General features: G+C 42.5%; 1 protein-coding gene across 3 annotated transcripts in view; it reads right to left on the reverse strand.

Moving 5' to 3' along the window:
• Positions 1–9,385, reverse strand: part of PLEKHA7 (pleckstrin homology domain containing A7) — a 158,243-nt gene extending 148,858 nt beyond the window's left edge. For all 3 annotated transcript variants that reach the window (XM_074842565.1, XM_074842564.1, XM_074842571.1), the window contains exons 1-3: positions 9,275–9,385; positions 9,085–9,161; positions 8,859–8,916 (exon numbers count right to left, since the gene is read on the reverse strand). In XM_074842565.1, the coding sequence (XP_074698666.1) occupies positions 8,859–8,916; positions 9,085–9,161; positions 9,275–9,357 (218 nt within the window). In that variant the 5' untranslated portion in view covers positions 9,358–9,385. The remainder of the gene's footprint in view (positions 1–8,858; positions 8,917–9,084; positions 9,162–9,274) is intronic.
• Positions 9,386–19,099: the final 9,714 nt, after the last annotated feature.

Raw genomic sequence — 19,099 nt, forward strand, 5'->3', positions numbered from 1 at the left:
TCCTTTGATCCAAAGTAGACATTGAACTCAAGCACTAAGAAGTTAACCTGCAGAGCACACATTTAAACACCTAAAAATCAGCTTAAAGACATCTGTTTAAAAAGAAAACATTTGCTTCCTGCCCTCTGATTTATACTGCTTGATCTACAAACAGTGCTTCTAGGTTTCCACTGGTCTCCATTACATTAATACCAGTCAAAATCAGTCTTTCTTCTCCCTAGAAAAGGGACAGAGAAATAAACGTAAAAAGCAAAGAATCAAGTAAACATGGAGTGAAAGTTGCTGCTCAAGCATTTTGCTAGTTTGAAGATGACTGTGAAACTATGACATTTTGAACAAATATGCAGCTTGCAGAAAGCTAGTAACTCTCCCTTTTTACAGATGAAATAGAGTAGAAAATTAACAGCAGCTTTTCTGCTTAGTCATATTTGACAATCACAGTTTATACAGAGCTCCTGGAAAAAAAATCAACTGCATGTTGCAGAATCAACACGTATTTTCAAAAAGCTCAGTACTCGGCTCTTAGGTCAGGATATTTGGCCTCTAGGAAATAAAGTCCTCACTTGACAAAAGAATTGTAAATAAAATATAGTGTTACTCAAATGCTTCATTTCAGCAGTCTATCCAAACCTCAACTTAAAAGTTTGGGTGGTTTTGGTTGTACTTTTAACTTAACTAAAGATAAAACCTTTAAAGATATAGATAAGCAATAAGGAAAACAAGGGTTTAAACAGAAAACTTCAGGCAGAAAAGCAAATACCTACTATGTATTGGTAACAAGCTTTTGTACCTGTCTAGGCAAGTCAGTGACGTTCTTGCCAAGTACTACATGGCAGACAATCAAAAAGAAAAGGGTTGGGCATTTAACCAGATTCTTCTTGGATTTTAACATCTTTAATTACAAATCTGCTTTTAAATTATAAGTTATGCTTCTAAGGACAATATCTCAGAGCAGACCTTGTAACACTGTCTAATAATGCTGCAGGACAAGACAATTAAACTACAAATAAAATGAGGTTTTAGCCCCATGCTTTACTGTTATCCTAGCCAAAGTCATAAAAAAACATTTTTTAAAAAGCACATCTAGGAGGCAAAGACAAAACAAATTAGATTTAACAGTAAATTAGAATTTACAGTCATACCAGATAGAATCAGATGTGATATTAAGTAAATCTGACACCACATTATTCAAGTAGGTCTTTGCAGGGATGCAGCACTACAATACTGAAGCAGTACTCTTTATCAGTACCAATGACAGGTAAATATTTGAGATGATGGCAAACTTTGATTAGTAGTGAGGTGAAAACTCATTTTAGTACAATCCATCTGCAGCAAACAGAATGGTGGGAAAATGCAGGGCATAGAACCCAGGAGAAAAACCTGCACCCATGTACTTCACAGCACACGCTTCTCTCTTCACCAAAGCACTTGATAAGATTCTTTAGTATTGCCAGACTCACCTGGAAAAGGTACTTCTTTGCTTCCTGCATTATAAAAACATCTTGCATGATGTTTTTGCCTGTAGATAGGTAAATCTTTTAACGAGGTCCAGTTGCTAGAGAGTTTAACAGCTACTGATAGATTGAAGAAGCAACCTTCTTCAACAAAATGTGTAGTATTAATATCAAGATCAAGCTGTCCCAAATATTTGAGATTCTCTGTTTTCTGGTAGATAATGGGTAACAACTAAAATTAAAAGTGTTGAATAAATTGTCTGTTTCCTCACCTGATGTTGCAGACATACTGCACACTTCTAAAATCAGTAATCAGTCTGAAATGTAACACAGTTTCTGAAAACTATTTTTAAGGCTACAGCAATACCTACCTGGTACAACTGTATTTATTTCTAGTCTTTACATTTTAGATGGACTTTCAGAAATATTGGCACCCTCACTGCAATATGCAGCTTCCTAAAACATGTTTACCTGCACAAAGATTCAATGAAATCAAAGTGGACTCTATTTCAGGAAAGGGGCTGAATGAACGAAGTTTTTCTGACAGATTCATGTTAAAGAAGGTAGAATGTGTACTGAACAAAATGTGGATGCTGGCAGCTCTGGAGAACCAGTTCGTACCCTTGTTTCTGAGCTACAACTCAAGTAGCAGAACTGAGTTTCAACCAGAAGCAGAACAAAAGAATGTTCCTCTGTTTCCCAGAGTTCACCACCCAAAACAATGTCTCAAGTTAATGGGAACTATGGTTTAAGTGTATGTTATCCTTGCTGGTCTCCTAAGGTAGTCAAAATTCAGTTTTCCAACATGTGTGTACTTTGGAAGAAAGGCAAACAAGGATTGACAAACCAAGCTAAGTACTTTTTGGTGCAGCCTTGCTTTAAAAACAAACAAAACCCAGCACCTCCCCTTCTACACTCCTCCCCCCTCCAAGGAATGCACACAACGTTCCTCTTCATTCATATACATCGCTGAATCAAACCGCACATGGCATTTTCCTTACGCACAGTTCCAGGCTTGCTCTTCCAGAGGGCACTCTGCAATTCAGGCAGCATGAACCTATGTACCCTCTTCCCGCTTTCTGGGAGCTAAACTACAAAGCACCTCTGTTGCTGTCTGCAATTGTCAGCAACCTCTGCTTGAGTAGAAATCTATCAGCATTTACTTCAGTCTTTAACGAATGATCTCTTATTTTAACTGCCATCAAAAAAGGACACCTAATTACTTGAATGAAACGTAGCTACTGTATCTACCCAGCAGGTCCAGTATTCCCAGCTCAGTTCTATTCACAATCCAGGAGGACAAAATTTATTAAACAGGCTGTCTGATCAAGCCCAGACCTGGAGAACAAAGGACAGGAGGAGAGATACAGAGAAACTCGTACAACCAACGCTGTTTACTTTTACCGTATATAGCTCTTTTTTTCCCATTGCCCAAATGGAGCACTTTCTCACAGAAGGTTAAACAATAATAACGAACAGCCCCAACGCAGACTGACCCCCCTCCTGGCAGCTTTCCCCCTGCGGCCTAATTTCCCGCCACTGCACCAGCAGAGGCCGCCCAAGACCGCCCGTCGCTGCTGCGGACCGGCGGGCGGGACCGCTCCCCTCACCTCCCATCTCAACACACAAGCCAGGTCGAGCTTTTTTCTTCCACTTCTCAATTTCACATCCGTTTCTCCACCCGTACAAATTACCTCAATAAAGTCTAGTCCCTTCAAGGGCAACTCCTGATTGAATTCTAGTAACCAGTCATAACCTACAGCTTGCTGCATATGATGCCTCTCAAGACTCACCAAAACTAGAGATTTCCCTACTGCTGTAGAACCACTCCAGGTTTCTTTCCCTAAAAGTTTCTGCATGACATTTTACAGCACACAAAGTCCTTTCATTTTGCCAGAGACTGTCCTCAAATTTGCCAGTCACGGTGTAAACACCCTCACTTTCGGCTGGTGAAGTTCTCATGTGGTTCCAGCTACATAATTTTTATTCCGCTTCAAGAACTCCACACAACTCAAACTGGTTATACAGAGCAACGACAGAGTGAAGTACTTCACAGGCCAGCTCCTCACGGGTGGATTTCATATCAGTTCACATACTTACTTATGCACTAATTGAGACCTTTTATCTAAGCACAGGTTCAAGAACCACAAAGGACATAATCTATATTGAAGATCTCACTATGTGGAACATCACTACTCCTTACTCACAGTAGTTAAGCGCTCCAATACCTTTTGCTTCTACAGCAATAGGCATCATGGAAAACAGAGGAAAAAAAAAAAAGTATTTACAGCAGGACATAAAACACACACAGTCCTTCAGCCCACCTAAACAGCCACTAAAAAGAAAGTCTTCAACATTCTACTAGGAACAGGGAGGACAGGAATTTCTGCAGGGCAGAAGAAACCTGTTGATTAAAGTTATTAATGAGATTATAAAACAATTTTCTCAGATAATTGAAAGGCCTGAACTCAATAATCCAGATGGTCCCGTCCCCTTTAGGCTTCTGTGATTAAATAATCATTAATTGAGTATCATCTAGAGCCCACACCATGTGAATCTGAGCTCTTGTATGGTTTTCATTGACATGGTATCTAAATGTACATATTTGGCACAGCAGAATCAGAGTTACAAAGGCAGACTTCAGTCTGGTGTTCACAAACTTCTGTATTCTTTGCTTGTTTACTATTTCCATATACTTGAAACACATACCATGTATATTTCCCACAGAGAGTAAAAGCTAAATAAAAGAAGAATAACAGGTGCAAACAGTTCCAGACCACTGCTATGAACAATGGCGATTTCGTAAAAAGTTTTGTTTCTTGTACATCCACTGTTACCCAAAGAAGAGGCCAAGCTGGACAAAAAACTGATTTCAGAAATACACAAAGGGTTAATTTCATATATTTAAGTTCTTATTTCCACTTTTTTGTTCTTAATTTTAGCCTACAATTTGAATGCAAAATTACCCTTGAGATGTGCATTATTGCAGCACTCTAAAACCACCTCTACAGCAGCAGTTCACTTTTTTAAATGTACATCAATACAAGCCAGTTAAGTATCTAAAACTGGAAGAATGGATCCTTTCACATAAACGCTCATCTCAATCTTCCAAAGCTATAAGAAGGTAACAAAAAAGCAACAAAAAAGCATTCCAGACTTTCAAAGCTTTCCAACATCCCTAAGTCTTTCGGGTGATCAGAAAAATAAGTAAATGGAAACAAAACCCCGAATTACAATGCATATACCCACTGTTTTTCCATCAGTCACTATTTTTCCTGCATGTTACATCTCCTTCCCCAAAAAGAGTCTGTCAATCCCACTTATCACTTCACATCAGTAACCCAACTACCAGAAACAAACCACAGCAAGTGTTAGTCCTCATTCAATTCCATATATGCTCAGCAACAACATTCCTTCTGCAGTGACTCTAACATAAACCAGTTGCCCAACACACACAACATATTTCAAAAACATAAGCAGGGAAAACAAACAAGAGATGGAAAAGAGGTAGTACAAGCTGTCCCCAGCCCTCAAAAGTTAGAAATGCAACATCCATGATACTTTTAGACAAAGAAACATGCCTAAAACAATATTCCTCTTAAAATAGATCGAAGGTTGGCATACCAAGCAAATTGAAGGCTCCATTCTTCGGTTTAAAAAAAAAAAAAAAGAGTTAAATTGTTGTTTTTACACATTTTTGTCGCTCAAAGAAAAGCAGAAATAAGTCACACTGATGAAAAAGGTCTAACAATTCACAAGCAGTGGTGACCAAATTGCAACTTTTCATACTTGCTATCTATATCGAGTATAGCTGATTATGCCATGTCTTCATTTGATTAACAAAGATGCTGAGGCTACGTATGTGGAAAGACAAAATTGTATAAAACGTTATCCCATTTTTAACTTAGAACAAGCTATTTAAGTTGCAGATAAGCTGCAAAAGAAACAGAAAGATTTTACCAAAATTACCAAATGGAGAACCAGAAAAAACAGTTTATACATCATTTATTTAATGTTTCGTTAGTGATTTTAGGCTAAAAGGCAGGACTGTGCTAATAGGGTTTGCCACTATCAAGAAAACCTGAAGAATAATCAGAACAGAGAAAAATCATTCAGGAAGATGTAGATGTGCATAAATGGGATGAACTAGAATGCAGCTTCATACATGGCTTCCTAATATAAATCACAGTCTTAAAAGTTAAAGCAGTAAAGGAAAGATCTGGATGTATCAGACAATTTGTAGCATTCGCATATGCTGTCAGTGTGGGTGTCTTCCCCAAATAGGCAAACAAGCTAAAATGCAGAAAGCTGAGAAATTTCTAGAGCCAAGAAAGCACTTTTTTTGTTTGAGAGTCTCACAAAAGCTCATTCCAGCATACGATTCTGTTCAGCCACATGCAACAAAGATGACTTCATATTGCAAGAGGTGCAGAGAACTACAGGATAATCAAACAGATGGAGAGCCCTTCTTAAACGGCTGGACAAAGAACCCAGCTTATTTAGTTGAGCAAAATATGACTAAGAGGGGATGTGATTTCATAAAAACATCTCAAGTAAATAACCAAAGTGAAAATAGTTTCCCTTAAACTTCAGAACAGCACTGACACAAAAAAAACCACATTCTAAACCAGAGCACATTCATTTGGAAAGCTTCTATCCATCAGAAGTAGAGTTCTGGAAATTTTCAAACTCCTGGTATGTAGAAAGGGGAGAAAAGCTTACCCGGTTTTGATATTAAGCTTGATCAGCTTACAAACCTTTGTTTTACTCTACGATGTTTCACGGTTGTCCATAATATTGAAGGAAGTAATAAAGACATGGAAGTAAATGGACACAGAATTCATTTTTTAAGTCAAAGACAGCTCACATCCAATGTTTTATCTAACATTTTGATTACTGCTCTACCAGAAATGAGCTATGTAAGTGGAGTTAGCCAATACACATTTAAATAAAATGTTTGATACTGTCCCCCATGTGAAATTATTTAAAATAGAAGTCATCCTTAGTAATAATTTTATTAAAGAAATAATACTGAAATAATATTTAAATAAGACAAGATGCATCAAGAAATTGACCAAAGAGGAAGAACTACAATAGGCTGTATTAAAAGCAGAAATTATCACAAGAGAGGGGTTAACTCATAGCATTCATCCTGACACCCTTCAATAACTTAGTAACCAAGAAGTGAGAACATGCTCATGAAATTTCTGTAGATGACACCACACCAGAAACTATCGCCACTGCAAAGAGGACTGGATAGTTACACAGAAGAGCTCACGGGGTTTGTGAGCTGGAATGCCAGAAAATGGAATTTAGTAGTACAACATGTGAAATCATGCATTTAGGGACCAGTAGCCTTTTCTGTAAGCTGAGAACTCATCACGAGGAAGCAACATAGGAGGAATGAACAGAGCAATGAGGTATGAATATCCTCGTCTAAGGATGCTGATGTTTACATGAGCAGAAGGGGAGCTCAATATGTTCATGGAAGAAAAACTGAGAAAATTCCACTTGGCTCAGGAAGCCTCTGAGCTGAAAATAGAGAGAAGGCTAAAGCAGTTCTAGGGGAAGTATCACTGCTGAAGAGGATACTGTATCAGGTGAATCTTTGGTGTGAAGCAGTACAGCTGAACAGATCTAAGTCAAGAAATTGCTGCTGCTCCTTGCAAAACTTTGCTTGGCTAAAGACAGTCGAATTTACCCAACTGCTCTATAAAATATACACTCCACTGTGGATTTCATTTCCTGCAGCAATTCCAGGTCAAGCCAAAGAATGCCGTTAACACAAGTTATGACAATGCACTACACACAACTATAATTTAACGGATCAGAAATTAAAAGTTTTGTAATTGCCTGACAAACAAGACATGAGAACGGTGTTTCAAACAGAGCAGCTGGGAAAAGGAATCTAAGCTGTTCTAAAATTCCACCAGTAAGCTTCTGTGAAGGACAGAAAAACGAATAGATGTATTCCTACAAAGAAGAAAGAAGTTTATGTTGATATATCTGTGTAGAGGATCTGTTTGCACTACATTTACAAACTATACAGTTATCATATTTTAGAGTTCCACCAGTCACCTATGTAACCAGAAGAACTTTTATTCCCTTCTTTCAACGCACTGGTGACAGGTTAAAGGGTGGCTGCTCTAAGCAGTATGCAGCTGCTCTCCAATGCCTTGCTGCTATATTCTGTTCATTAGTCGAGGGCTGAACAAACTGCCTGTTCCAGCACTGTAAGGAATTCTCTGGCTCAGCCAAGCACGGACTGATGGGCTTTTTCCTCTTTTGTAGGGAAAAAAAGGACATTTTAGGATCATCTAGAATTTTATTTAACAAACATCCTACCATGTGAGGTATTTATGATGCCTTCAGTCAATCCCTCCTTCACCTGGCCCAGTATCGTTCTGAAGTTTGATCTTTACTAAAAACCTCAAGTTTCTCAAAGGTGTTTGGGGTACGTTCTGCAGGCATTTCACAACAACCAGACATCTGTGACACAGTGTCAGCTGTTATAGGGGACCATACTTAATGACCTGGGTTACCTATTCCAGTCCAGCACTGAAGCAATAGATGGTCTGAATTTTCTGTTAGTTTCACTGAGTTTGTTGGGCATTCAGATTTCCACAGGAAAATGCAAACACATCGTAAGTGACACACAACTCTATATCGAGGGTGTACCAGAGTTTCACTGATTTGATTAAATCTCTTTCACATCAGTGTTTACCTTTGTAAAAGCCTGACATATATAATGTTTGAAGAAGCTCTCTTAATTATCCTATTTTACTGCATCATGCTCGCATCTCAGGGAATAAAAGAGCCTTAACAGGCAGCACATCTCAAGTTTTTAGCTGTTCTCGGAGTAAGATATCCTACGTAAAAGATACGACAGCCACCACCAGCACAGGCAAGGCAAGTGCATCTGCTCAGCCCGGTCTCTGGGAAGAAACACTTGCAAGCCTTTCTCTTGCAAAACTTCCCAGTGCTGCATCCACAGCCACGAGCCATTTAACATAAAATAACAACCCTTCACCTTCAACCATGACCGGCGCTCAGCAATGCAACGCTCCACCTGCCACAAACCGCACTTTAAATACCAGGAAGAGAGGAGGGGAAAAAAGAAAACAACAAAAACTGAAGAGCCGCCTCCGGGGAAACCTGTTGCCAGCCGCCGAGCCAGCGCGGCGGGCGGGCGGAGGGAGCCGCATCCCGCCGCCCAACTTCCCCCATCCGCCGCCGAAACCGCACACCTCGGTGTCACTTTCCCCGGCGCTGACCGTTAATTAACCCGGCGGACGTGCCGGCTCGGCGAGGCTGGGGGCAGAGGCGGCGGGGGGCGGCCCGGCGCCCCCTCAGCCCCCGCTCGAGGCGCCCCGCCGGCCGGGCCCGCGCCCGGGCAGTACTCACTCGATGAAGTAGCTGGCGCCCTCCTCCGAGAATCCCTCCTCCCATCCGCGGGGCAGGTCTGCAGGGGACGGGGGGAGAGGAGAGAGAAAGCGGGAAGGGGGTGAGAACTTCGCCCGCGCCGCCGAGGTGCCTCCCTGACCGCGGGGGGGGGAGCGGCCGCCACCGGTGCGCGGCGTGAGGGCAGGGCGGGGGCGGCCTCCCCCTCCCCGCCGGCCCCGGCACCCACCTGAGCGGATCATGTGGCCGGAGTTGACGGGCTCCCCGGTGCGGGGGTGCAGCCAGGTGGTGGTGCGGGTCAGGTCGCTGCGGGGGAGAAGCGGAAAACATGCACCTGTTAGTGCCGGGCGGCGGGAGCGGGCCCCCCCTCCCAACCCCGCAGCCCTCCCCCGGCGCCCCCGCCCGCCGGCGCCCCTTACTCGATGAAGAAGACCCGCCCGTCCTTGCAGACGCCGTAGGACCAGTGCTCAGGTAGCGTGTCCCGCCCCACCGCCGCCGCCATGTTCGCCGTGCGCGCAGCCAGCCAGCCAGCCGGCCGGGGAGGGGGTGCGGGCGGGCGGGCGGCCGGCGCTCGGCGCCCAGCGCCCGGCTCTGCTCGGCAGCGCCCCCGCGGCCGTCGGCGGCGCCGCGCCCGGGCGAGGGGCGACCCCTCCCGCCCCTCGGGAGGCAGCGCCGGCCGCGGGGGGAGGCGGCGGCAGCCCCCGGTGGCGCCGGCCGCCTTTGTCCGCCCCGCGCCCGCCCCCTCACGCCAGGTCCCGCGTGGGCCGGCGGCCCCGTCCCCTGGCGGCGGGACGCCTCGGGAGCCAGCAGCGTACCGCGGGGGACGGGGCGTCCCCAGAGGCGCTCCCCGCTCAAGGAGAGTCCGAGCAGCTCCCGCCCCAGGCCGGGACCCCCGCGGCCGCCCGGAGGTGTCAGGGCGGGAGGAGCGCGGGTGTGACAGCGCCTGACTCCCACCGTGCCGGGGGCGCTCCCACCCGGGTGGAAGGTGAGGAGGGAAAGGCCGTGGGGTCTTTGAACCTCGGGTACAAGGGGCGATCGCTGCAAGGTGAAAAGATAGCAGAGAGTCAATAACAGCCAGTTGACAAAGTAGAGCTGTCACCATATCGCCGGGGACCTGGGCCAATCCCCATATTCCTCAATGACCTAGAAAAGGAGGCAGCGGTAACACGAGAGAGCCTGCTCGGGGAACTTAAGCTACGCATTATGCCCTCCCAGCTCAGACCTGTGACATCAAGATCGCTGCCGGTGCTGGTGCAGGGGGAAGCTAGAGCTGAGGACGGAGTCAAGTGCTCCAGGCAAAGCTGCCGTCGGTGGACAGTATGGTTTAGGGACAGAGCAGCTGGGACAGGCAAGAGGGTGCTGTGGCAGGGCGGCCACACAGCAGGGCCCGTACACGTCTTCCTCTGGCCCTTCGTGCCAGCCAGCAGAGCGATGGTGGCCCCGGGTACGCAGCATTGCCTCGGCAGGACAATAACTGCTGCTGAAGAGGGGGACTGAGAAAGCCAAGGGGGGCTCAGGGTGAGGAAATCTGCACCCACCTCTCTCAACGAGGTGGTGGTAGAGCCAGCAGCCCCACAGTCAGCAGTGGTAGAGCCAAGCATGGCTCTGGGGGGGGGGTTGCTGTTCTGGTACTGGGGAGAGAGAAGGATCAAAAAGCCAGGAAAAGGGCTGTTCACTAGCTCCAGATAGAAGGAGAGTGTTAACTGGGGGAAAGACAGGCTGCAAAGAGGGGTGGGAAAGGGCAGGTGGGCTTGACTAGGGGCAGGTGAGTAAACGAAAACAGGAGAACTGAGGGCATGGCTGCGGGGAGGAGGGAGAACCCATGCAGTAGGGAGGGTGTAAAAGGGGGGAGTGCACAGGGAGAATAACACATGTGTGCTTTTTCTTCTAAATAACCCAGAGACATCATCGGAAGAAAGTAGGAGGCAAGGCAAGCAGGAGCAATGAGAAGAGGGGGGGACTTTGCTCTATTTGATAGCAGACAACATGCAGGTATGGTGCCTCAGGATGGCATTGTGTGGGGCTCCCAGCTTGGCTGCTGTTGGAGATGATGCTATACTAGACCAAGAATAGTCATTACTGTGGGACATGTTACATGCTAGATGTTGGTTTGATTTTGGTTGCACATGAGAAAGCATAGGCTTGAAATCAAGAGTTTGGTGGGGGTTTTGTGAAAGCCTAGCAGAGTCTTACACCTGCAGAACTATTGCTGACTTCTATAGACTAATTTCCCTGCACTGCACCATCAAAAATTCTTCCTCAATATTGTCATCTTCCAACAATTCACAGAATTTTAGTTAATCCACAACTAAAAAGCAGGAGAGAGTGTCTTCCAGTCCTTTATCCTAAATCAAAATTTTGATTAAAACTTCTAAAACTAAAACTTCTGTGCTGCTTTTCTTTGAAACCCTAACACTTTGAGTCACTCTGATAATGTTTTGATTAGATGTGAGTTATCACAGAACCCTCAATAAGGTCAGTTCTCATGCAGTTACAGAGCAAATCAAATACAAGTTGCTTAGTGTCATTGCATGTTTAGATCTGTGCAGAAGACATAAGACAAACTCTTGCTCTGAAGAGATTAATTTACCTTGATGCTCTGAAGCAAGTGTTTCATGCTGTGTCAGCTGCATGAACTCATTGAAGTTAGCTTGTAACTGCACCACGCTTTGGCCACTAGACCAGCATGACAAGATAGGCTTCTCCACTTGTGGTGAATAGTAACTCAATTGAATAAAGATTATTGTGTTGTGGATCTCGGGTCCTAAAAGCATCTGTACTGGGTCAGACTAAATGTCTGTTTACCCTAGTATTCTGTCTCAGATCTCAACAAGAGTAGGTGCCAGAAAAGAGTGCAAGAGCCAGACAATCATATGCAACTCCCCAGTTTCTTCCCTTAACTCTAGTATCTACACCTAGTGCTTGTGCTGGCAAGATGTTGCTTCCATATGTAACTCCTAATGGATCTGTCCAGACTAGAGCCCACATAACTTCTATCATCCAAAACAGCCAGCAGCAAAGTGCTGATCTTACCTGAACTATGTGTGAAGAATCACCACCTTTTGTTTGTTTTGAACCCAGCTCCTATTTCAGTTCTTGCAATGAAAGGCAGTGGTCATCTGATGTAACCTCCTGCAGGCTCAGCACTGAATTTAGACCAGGTGGCTCAGGCATTTGTCTAGGTAGGATCTAAAAACCTCCAAGGACAGAAATTCCACAGCCTCTCTTAGCAACTCATTCCCATGTTCTTGTGGTGAAAAAGCTTTCCTTACATCAAATGAGAAGATCCCTGTTTCAATTTCTCACCCTTGTCACATGACCAGATTTTGAGTTTATGCATCATGGTGCCTGTTAATTTCAGATAAATGCATTATTGAAAAAGCATGTTTTATTACAGTAACTCACAGAGCTCTATTCTAAAAGTAAGATCAAGATGAAAACTTACTCTAAATTCATAAAAGTTCACAAGCTGGCTTTGCATTGGGCTCATCAGCAGGTAGGTTTGTGATTTAGAGCCCTGCAGGAAGAATGCCTCCAGGCATCATTCATTAGTAAGATTACCAGATTCTTTTGATTTATTTTTTTTCTGCATACAGCTGGTTCTCAAGCTCTGGTTCCAGTCCTCCCTGGCTGATCTCAGCCACTTTTATTTTCTGTTACACATCATTCATTGCTCTCTAGAGGCACTATCTGGAAGAAGTTATTTGGGGTTAAATTAGGAGTTGCAGGCCACAATATCAGCAACCCAGCTAAAGGAAGTGAAATACACCATTTGACAAGATTAAGGGTCTAATAAAAGCTAGAAGATTCAAGGCTCCCTTTGTTGATAACTAGGCAATTCAAGGAGACATGCTGGAGTCCCCGAATACTGCAAGTTGGAACCCACATTTGGCAGCTTTATATGAATGCATTATTAGTGTTGCTTGCTCTGTCTGCATCCCCTGGTAGAACTTAGTTGGATGACTCCGTTAAGTTTCTTCTGCCTTGGGAGAACAGCGATATATTTTAAAGTATGCCAAAATATGTATCTACACTTTGCTATTTCTGGAATAAAATCAAACAACTGAACACGAACATCCTTTCTACCTCATCCCTTTCCTTTCTTTTAGCCCTTGCCCTTACAACTCAGCTTCACCCTGTTAGTGCCAACATCCAAATCTTCTCATTTCCTCTTTTTCCACTTTTATTACACACACCACTACCCCCTGCCGCATTCAGGTCTGCATGTTTCCCTGCACTTTTTCAACCCTTCATATGCCATAACTTTTCAACAAAACATAGAGTAGGAATCTGGAAATAGTACTGGAGACACTATATAAGAATCTCCAACCAAAGAAACCTGGAGTATAATTTCCATCAGTCACAATTAGATCCAGTGTCTAGGAGGTTACAGAATCACAGCTGGATTTCAGGCTGCTGTGTACTCTAATGATCTATTTCCTGAGAATTGAGTATAATTGAATTTGATGGTCTTAGAGGTCAAAAGCTGCTGCTGTTTCGGGAAACTTAACCAAAGTGAGATACAATGCATAGAAAAGCCTGCTAGTTAGGACTTTTTCATCAGGCCTGTACATCTTTTAAAGGACAAGCACAACCTGTAAAAGGTGTGAGGCCAGACAGAGGCCGAGCGTTTGAGGAGCAATGAACCTGAATTATTAAACATGGTTAAGAATGCTCATAAGCCATAATGCGAAATGTGTTAATATGCCTTTTAGCATGATTTACCAGCTCTGCTCAGAACAGCTGAGAATTAAAATCACAAAAGGTTTCACAGTAGGACAGATCAATTTGCAAGACAATTTTGGAGCAGTTTGCCCAATTCTTTTTCTGATTGCTCAGATATAGATTGTGCAACTGAATTATTCTTCAAGATTGTGCTGTGAGATTCCCATCCAGCAGTGGCAAGTGCCTAAGAGACCAGAAGTCAAAACACAGATTCACATAGGTAGAAGAATATGTTAATCAGATAACAAGGGAAATATGAAAGAGATCTTGGAGAATCTTGGAGAAATTAGGCAAATCCACATTCCAAGAAAATTTCTGATGCTGTTTCTCCAAAACTGCAACACTTTTTCAGCTGATGGAGGAACTTCACTAAGTAGATGTGGTGTATTTGTTCAAATTAGGGAAAATGACTTTCACTGTTGAACTCTCAAACAACATGGGAAAAAGTCGTCTCAAGAAAACAGTATCAATGATTCCAAAAATAGCACAATAAGAATAATGGATTCCCTTGTCCCTAGGCAACTCAAAGACATTCTGAAGTCCCCGATTGCTGCAAGTTTGAACCCACAAAAATGGTAGACTTCAGACACTTAGGACACTTCTGGATAGGGTCTCTTCGGAAGGAATTATGAAGAAAAAAAGAGAATATATGTAATTGATTACTTAATGTCAGTATCTCAGTGCAGAATAAAAATATTAGTGACATCAACAGGACACTTCAATAACTTGAAAAACAAAAAATGGCCATGAACAGCTAGAGCCAATGTCATGCTGTAGGGTAAAAGAACACTGTAAAGAAATAGATCAAACACACAGTCAGATTTTTTTTTTTTTTTTAAGTCTGAGGTCCAAAAATTGTTGACAAGAAGAGGACAAATTAAGAATATTCAAGCAAAAGACCAAATATTACCTTACTGCGTAGGGAAAGCAAACAAGATGACAAAAAGATCATTCTTGTATTCTTTCAAAATAAAAATATAGTTGTTGGCTTTTAATACATACCAATCCATTTTATTCCATGTTCATCCATTTCAAGGCGAGTAGAAATCAGCTTGATTTATGCCAAGATAAATTTGTAGATGGATACTACATAGAAAATTTCCCAAATGTAATTAGTAGTAAAAGAGACTAAGTAGGAATGTCATGGTATTCCTTACATCACCAATTTCTAAAGGCTAGTCCAGACAAAACTCTCAGATCAGGAGCTATGAACAGATGATCTCACAAGATCCCTTTTAGCCTAGGTTTCTATGAAAACAGAAGCTGATTCAAAATGTTAAGATTTTTAGAAATAGGTGAACATCAAAAATTGTCATCACCTGATGACATCACATTGGCGTCACCATCATCTACTAAAGAGCACCATTATTGAGTGGCTATCTAGCTCACAGGAAGAATACATGGCAACCATTTGAATTTTAAAATCTCTGTTATTTACAAGAAGAGGAAGGACAATCCCTGATGTAATTAAGAAAGATAAGCAACTTGCACAATGGTACTACTGATGACATGACTAAATATAGAGCACATGCTCATTCTTGATCTGGAACGTTTTCAGTTGAACCACACAATCCACAGAACTCAGGAGAGCTAGACACAAGGAAGGGTGGCAAGAGTCACAAGACATGTACAGAAGTTAGGCAAACCATCTGCAAGATATCACCCATTTCCAGCCTAAGTACTTTCCAGGACAGGATTAATACATACTGCCTGCAGTGCCAAATAAATCTTGAATGGAACAGGAAAGCCATTGTTACTAATAGACTGTGTTTTATCTTTTTATAAGCACTGACATTAAATGAAACATCTTTTGCATTTTGTGCACAGTGCAATTTATGCTGTGGGGAAAGTGATGGCAAATTTTAGACAAAGATTTTTAGAGCCTGTTTTCCTTGCACAGGATTGAGACATTTCCCTAAATTTCCTTGGAACTAGTGTCAGGCAAAAGAATTCTATGAGTACCAGAAGATAAATATAGCTCATAAAGTAAGAAAGATTAAATAATGGTAAATCTATTGTTGAGGGAATTACAAATATGGAAAAAGGAATTATTCATTTTCCTGGCCACTGGAAAGAATATAAACAAGTTCAAATTGTATCCACAGTTCCTTTGAGGAAGTTATGGAGCGTGGCAGACATTGTACAAGAATAATTTTCAGGCTCACTGTATCACTATGCAGTATGATCTGACTGATGGCTGCACACATGGATCAGCCGAGACTGTTACACTGCTGAGCAAGACAGATGGGAAAATGACATTGAGAAGGCAACAATCGTGCTGCATAACAAATCCAAACTTCTCCTTCCAAAACATGCTGAACTTTTCCTAGGAGTAAGAAAAAATGGTAATTATCTTTAGTTAAAAGTTTTCTTTTCCAAAATACTGTCAGTATGTAAAAGTGTGTTCATGCTGAAAATACCTTTTGTGAAATCCAGAAGATATGTCCAAACCAATTCTATTTTCCTTAAAAATCTCCTTCATTTTTAAAGACATCCTACTGATCTACCTTTTAGATGCTAGTATCTGAGTATATCCAATTACCTCTGTTGCCTGTATATCCTGTTGCCCCAAAGATTTATATTTCAGGAATCGTTAGGCTTGTCCCCTGAAATGCACAAAAATACATGCAAAAGCAAAAATTAATGAATCCATTTCCTAATGACTACGTAATTTACAATTTTCTGTCACACAGAAATTTGGTAATCGATGATTAAACGAAATAACAAGTAGTCATCATTTTGTTATGGCACGTGTTATCATTCTAAACACAAGTGGAAATAGTGAAATGGCGGCACAGTGTTCAAGTTATTTGTAGAAGGGAAAAAAATACAAAGAAACAATTACATGCCAAAGTCAGTTACAGGATAATTTCCAGAAATTTAACTAAGATTTTTATAATGAACAGTTGAGGGTCTTTTTCTTACTTTTTGTGGCATAGGACACTGTAGGCCTGACAGCATTGAGAAAACCCTCAGTTCTTCAGTTTTTATGTACCTGTGACTATCAACATTTGGTTAGTTTTAAAACAGACACTTGAAGTCAGTTCCATGTTTATGAACACAAATAGGCTCAATGTCATCCCATAGCCATGGGCACCTGCGAATGAAGAGGAGATCCTTTTATAAGAAATGGGACAAATTGAAAGATGGAGATCTGTGACCTTTAAGACTAAAAGCTTTAAAATTTTAAATCGAACTGTTGAATTCTCTAAGGTTTCCTCACTGATTATGCACTTTACTCCTTTCCCCAACATGAGATATCTCACTTCTGTATTCCCGTCAAAGCTTTTTTCCCCAGTTTTGAGTCCGCTATCCTGTGTAATAGCCCATGACTGCTATTACCCTTTTCCAGCACCTCTGGCAACTGCCGTTACCATATTTGCCTTTCTTTTTTTTTTTTTTTTTTTGCAACTACATACCACACTCAGGGCAGGCAGAATGTCACATATTTCCAGTAACCTTCACTAAGACATTTTTTCTAAAGAAAATAAAGACCCCTGAAATCAGTATCCAGGGTCCTCCTGAAGTTTGTTCCTCGTTTGCTTTGCAAGATCCCAAGACCCCACCCTGGAAATCCCTTAATAACAATCCCCACACAAATCTCAAACAAGATTCAATTTCAGCATCTTCTGCCCTGTCTTTCCAGAGATCATATTTTCTCAGCAGATCTATAACTCACCAAGGTCTCAGCCCTCTTCCCTAAATAAGCTTTTGCCAGGCAGAGCAATCTCTTCCCGGTGGTCTCCCAGTTCCTCTTTCAAAGACTCCTTTGCAGGAGAATCTAAAATTTTGGTTATCTACTTGTCCCCAGAAGGAGATAACTGAGGGTTAACAAGGCTACTCGATTTTTCTGGTAACATAAAGCGTACATACCTCATCGCAGGTTTTTCAGTATCCTACTTCTTTCCTGTATTTTCCTGCTTTCTCTGTTACAAGCCTAGCAAGTGTGCCTTCTTACCAATCCTCCACATCTGTTTTTGCCTCTTGCTATGCTGGACTCAGGTCCTTCTGTGCTTTTCCAGTCTCCTGCTACACATCTGTATCCCCTCCACTCCTGGCTTCGATGGTTTGCAACAGCAATCAGTCAGTTTCTAAAGACAAAGTGATAAAGCATCTGTATGTAAGCATGACACAGCCAGTAGCTATAGTAACAGAAAAGCATACTTTAAACAAAAATGGAACAAAAAAAATCTGGGAGGTATCTCTCACCTTTTCCCCAATCCCCAAATATTGCAGGGTTCCATAAATATCCTCCTGCACATCTTCACCTAATTGTATCTCCCCCTAACCCAAAACTGGGTGAGACAGAAAAAAAAACTTTCTTCTGCCTCTTTTAAGGAGGAAAATAAATACATAATCACATACAACAAAAGCAGAAAGAAAAGATCAGCTCTTTCCCAGAAAAAGAAAAAATAAATCCGTAAATTGCAAACCCGGGATAAGCAAAATTGTCACTATCCCAGTTCTGCCTTAATTTCTGGTACAGGTTCAGCCATAGGACCCTTGTAGGCTGTGAAATTATTTTCCACCGTTCCCCTGTTACTGTCTTGTTCTTTTAGTAATCTTCCCTTCCTGCAATCCAGCATGACCAACGCCTTTCAGTCTGCAAGTCAGTTCAATCTCAGATGTAACAGGGCTGAACAGTTACTCATATTCCTCAAAAAGATGGATGGGATGCAGATGCGTGGCTATTACTTTTGGGCTAACAAATTAGAATTCAGGGCAGCACCGCCCAAAGGCTTCACCTGGGATGGAGGCTGGCATCATTGCCTGGCTGCACATCCTCCACCTGCAGTCCCAAATCCCAGGGTGCAGGTGGATTCCCAGGGCCATGGTGCCCAGCACAGGAGCCAGCCCTGTGGATGAGAATTACAGCTGAGCCTCTGAGCGTCACTGGGTGCACACACAGCCAACCCCTGCAATGCAGCTCCCCACCTCAGGCCACTCAGTGGGAGCTACCGGGGGGGCAGATCCCCAGGGAGCCCCAGGAGCAGTTTGGGAGGTTAACAAGGGTTGGACAGAGGACGTTTTCCCCAGTGGGGTGCTGTGCTGTCCAAAGACATCTGTTCAGGTCCCAAAGCAGTAAGGCCATGAGCTGATGCTTGCAACCCAATTCACTGTTGCACAAACCTGGAGAGCAATTTCTAATAATTCAAAACAGCATAGGTAACTTAACAGATACAAACAGAAGAGCCTTCTGCAAGTTCTTGAGAAGAGCTCTTGAATCTGTCTGGACTGAGTCAAGGTATTAAAAAACAGATGCTTTTTTTAACCCTTATCTATTCTTCATTCCTCTAGAGCCTGTGTAGGTGGACTTCAACAGAAAAGACCAAAATAGACTCAGTGCCTCAGCTTACTTTACCACTAAAAAGGTCAGCAGGATGCAAAACTTTGTTCAGTAATTTAATGCACTTATATGTGTGTTACACCTTTTCATTCCCACTTTTTAAAATATGCTAGTTGAAATAAACAATACAGACTCAATTCGTACCAAAAAGATGTCTAGTGAACTTCATTAT

Source organism: Strix aluco, chromosome 16 (genome assembly GCF_031877795.1).
Source record: "Strix aluco isolate bStrAlu1 chromosome 16, bStrAlu1.hap1, whole genome shotgun sequence".
In the NCBI taxonomy this organism is placed as follows: domain Eukaryota; kingdom Metazoa; phylum Chordata; class Aves; order Strigiformes; family Strigidae; genus Strix; species Strix aluco.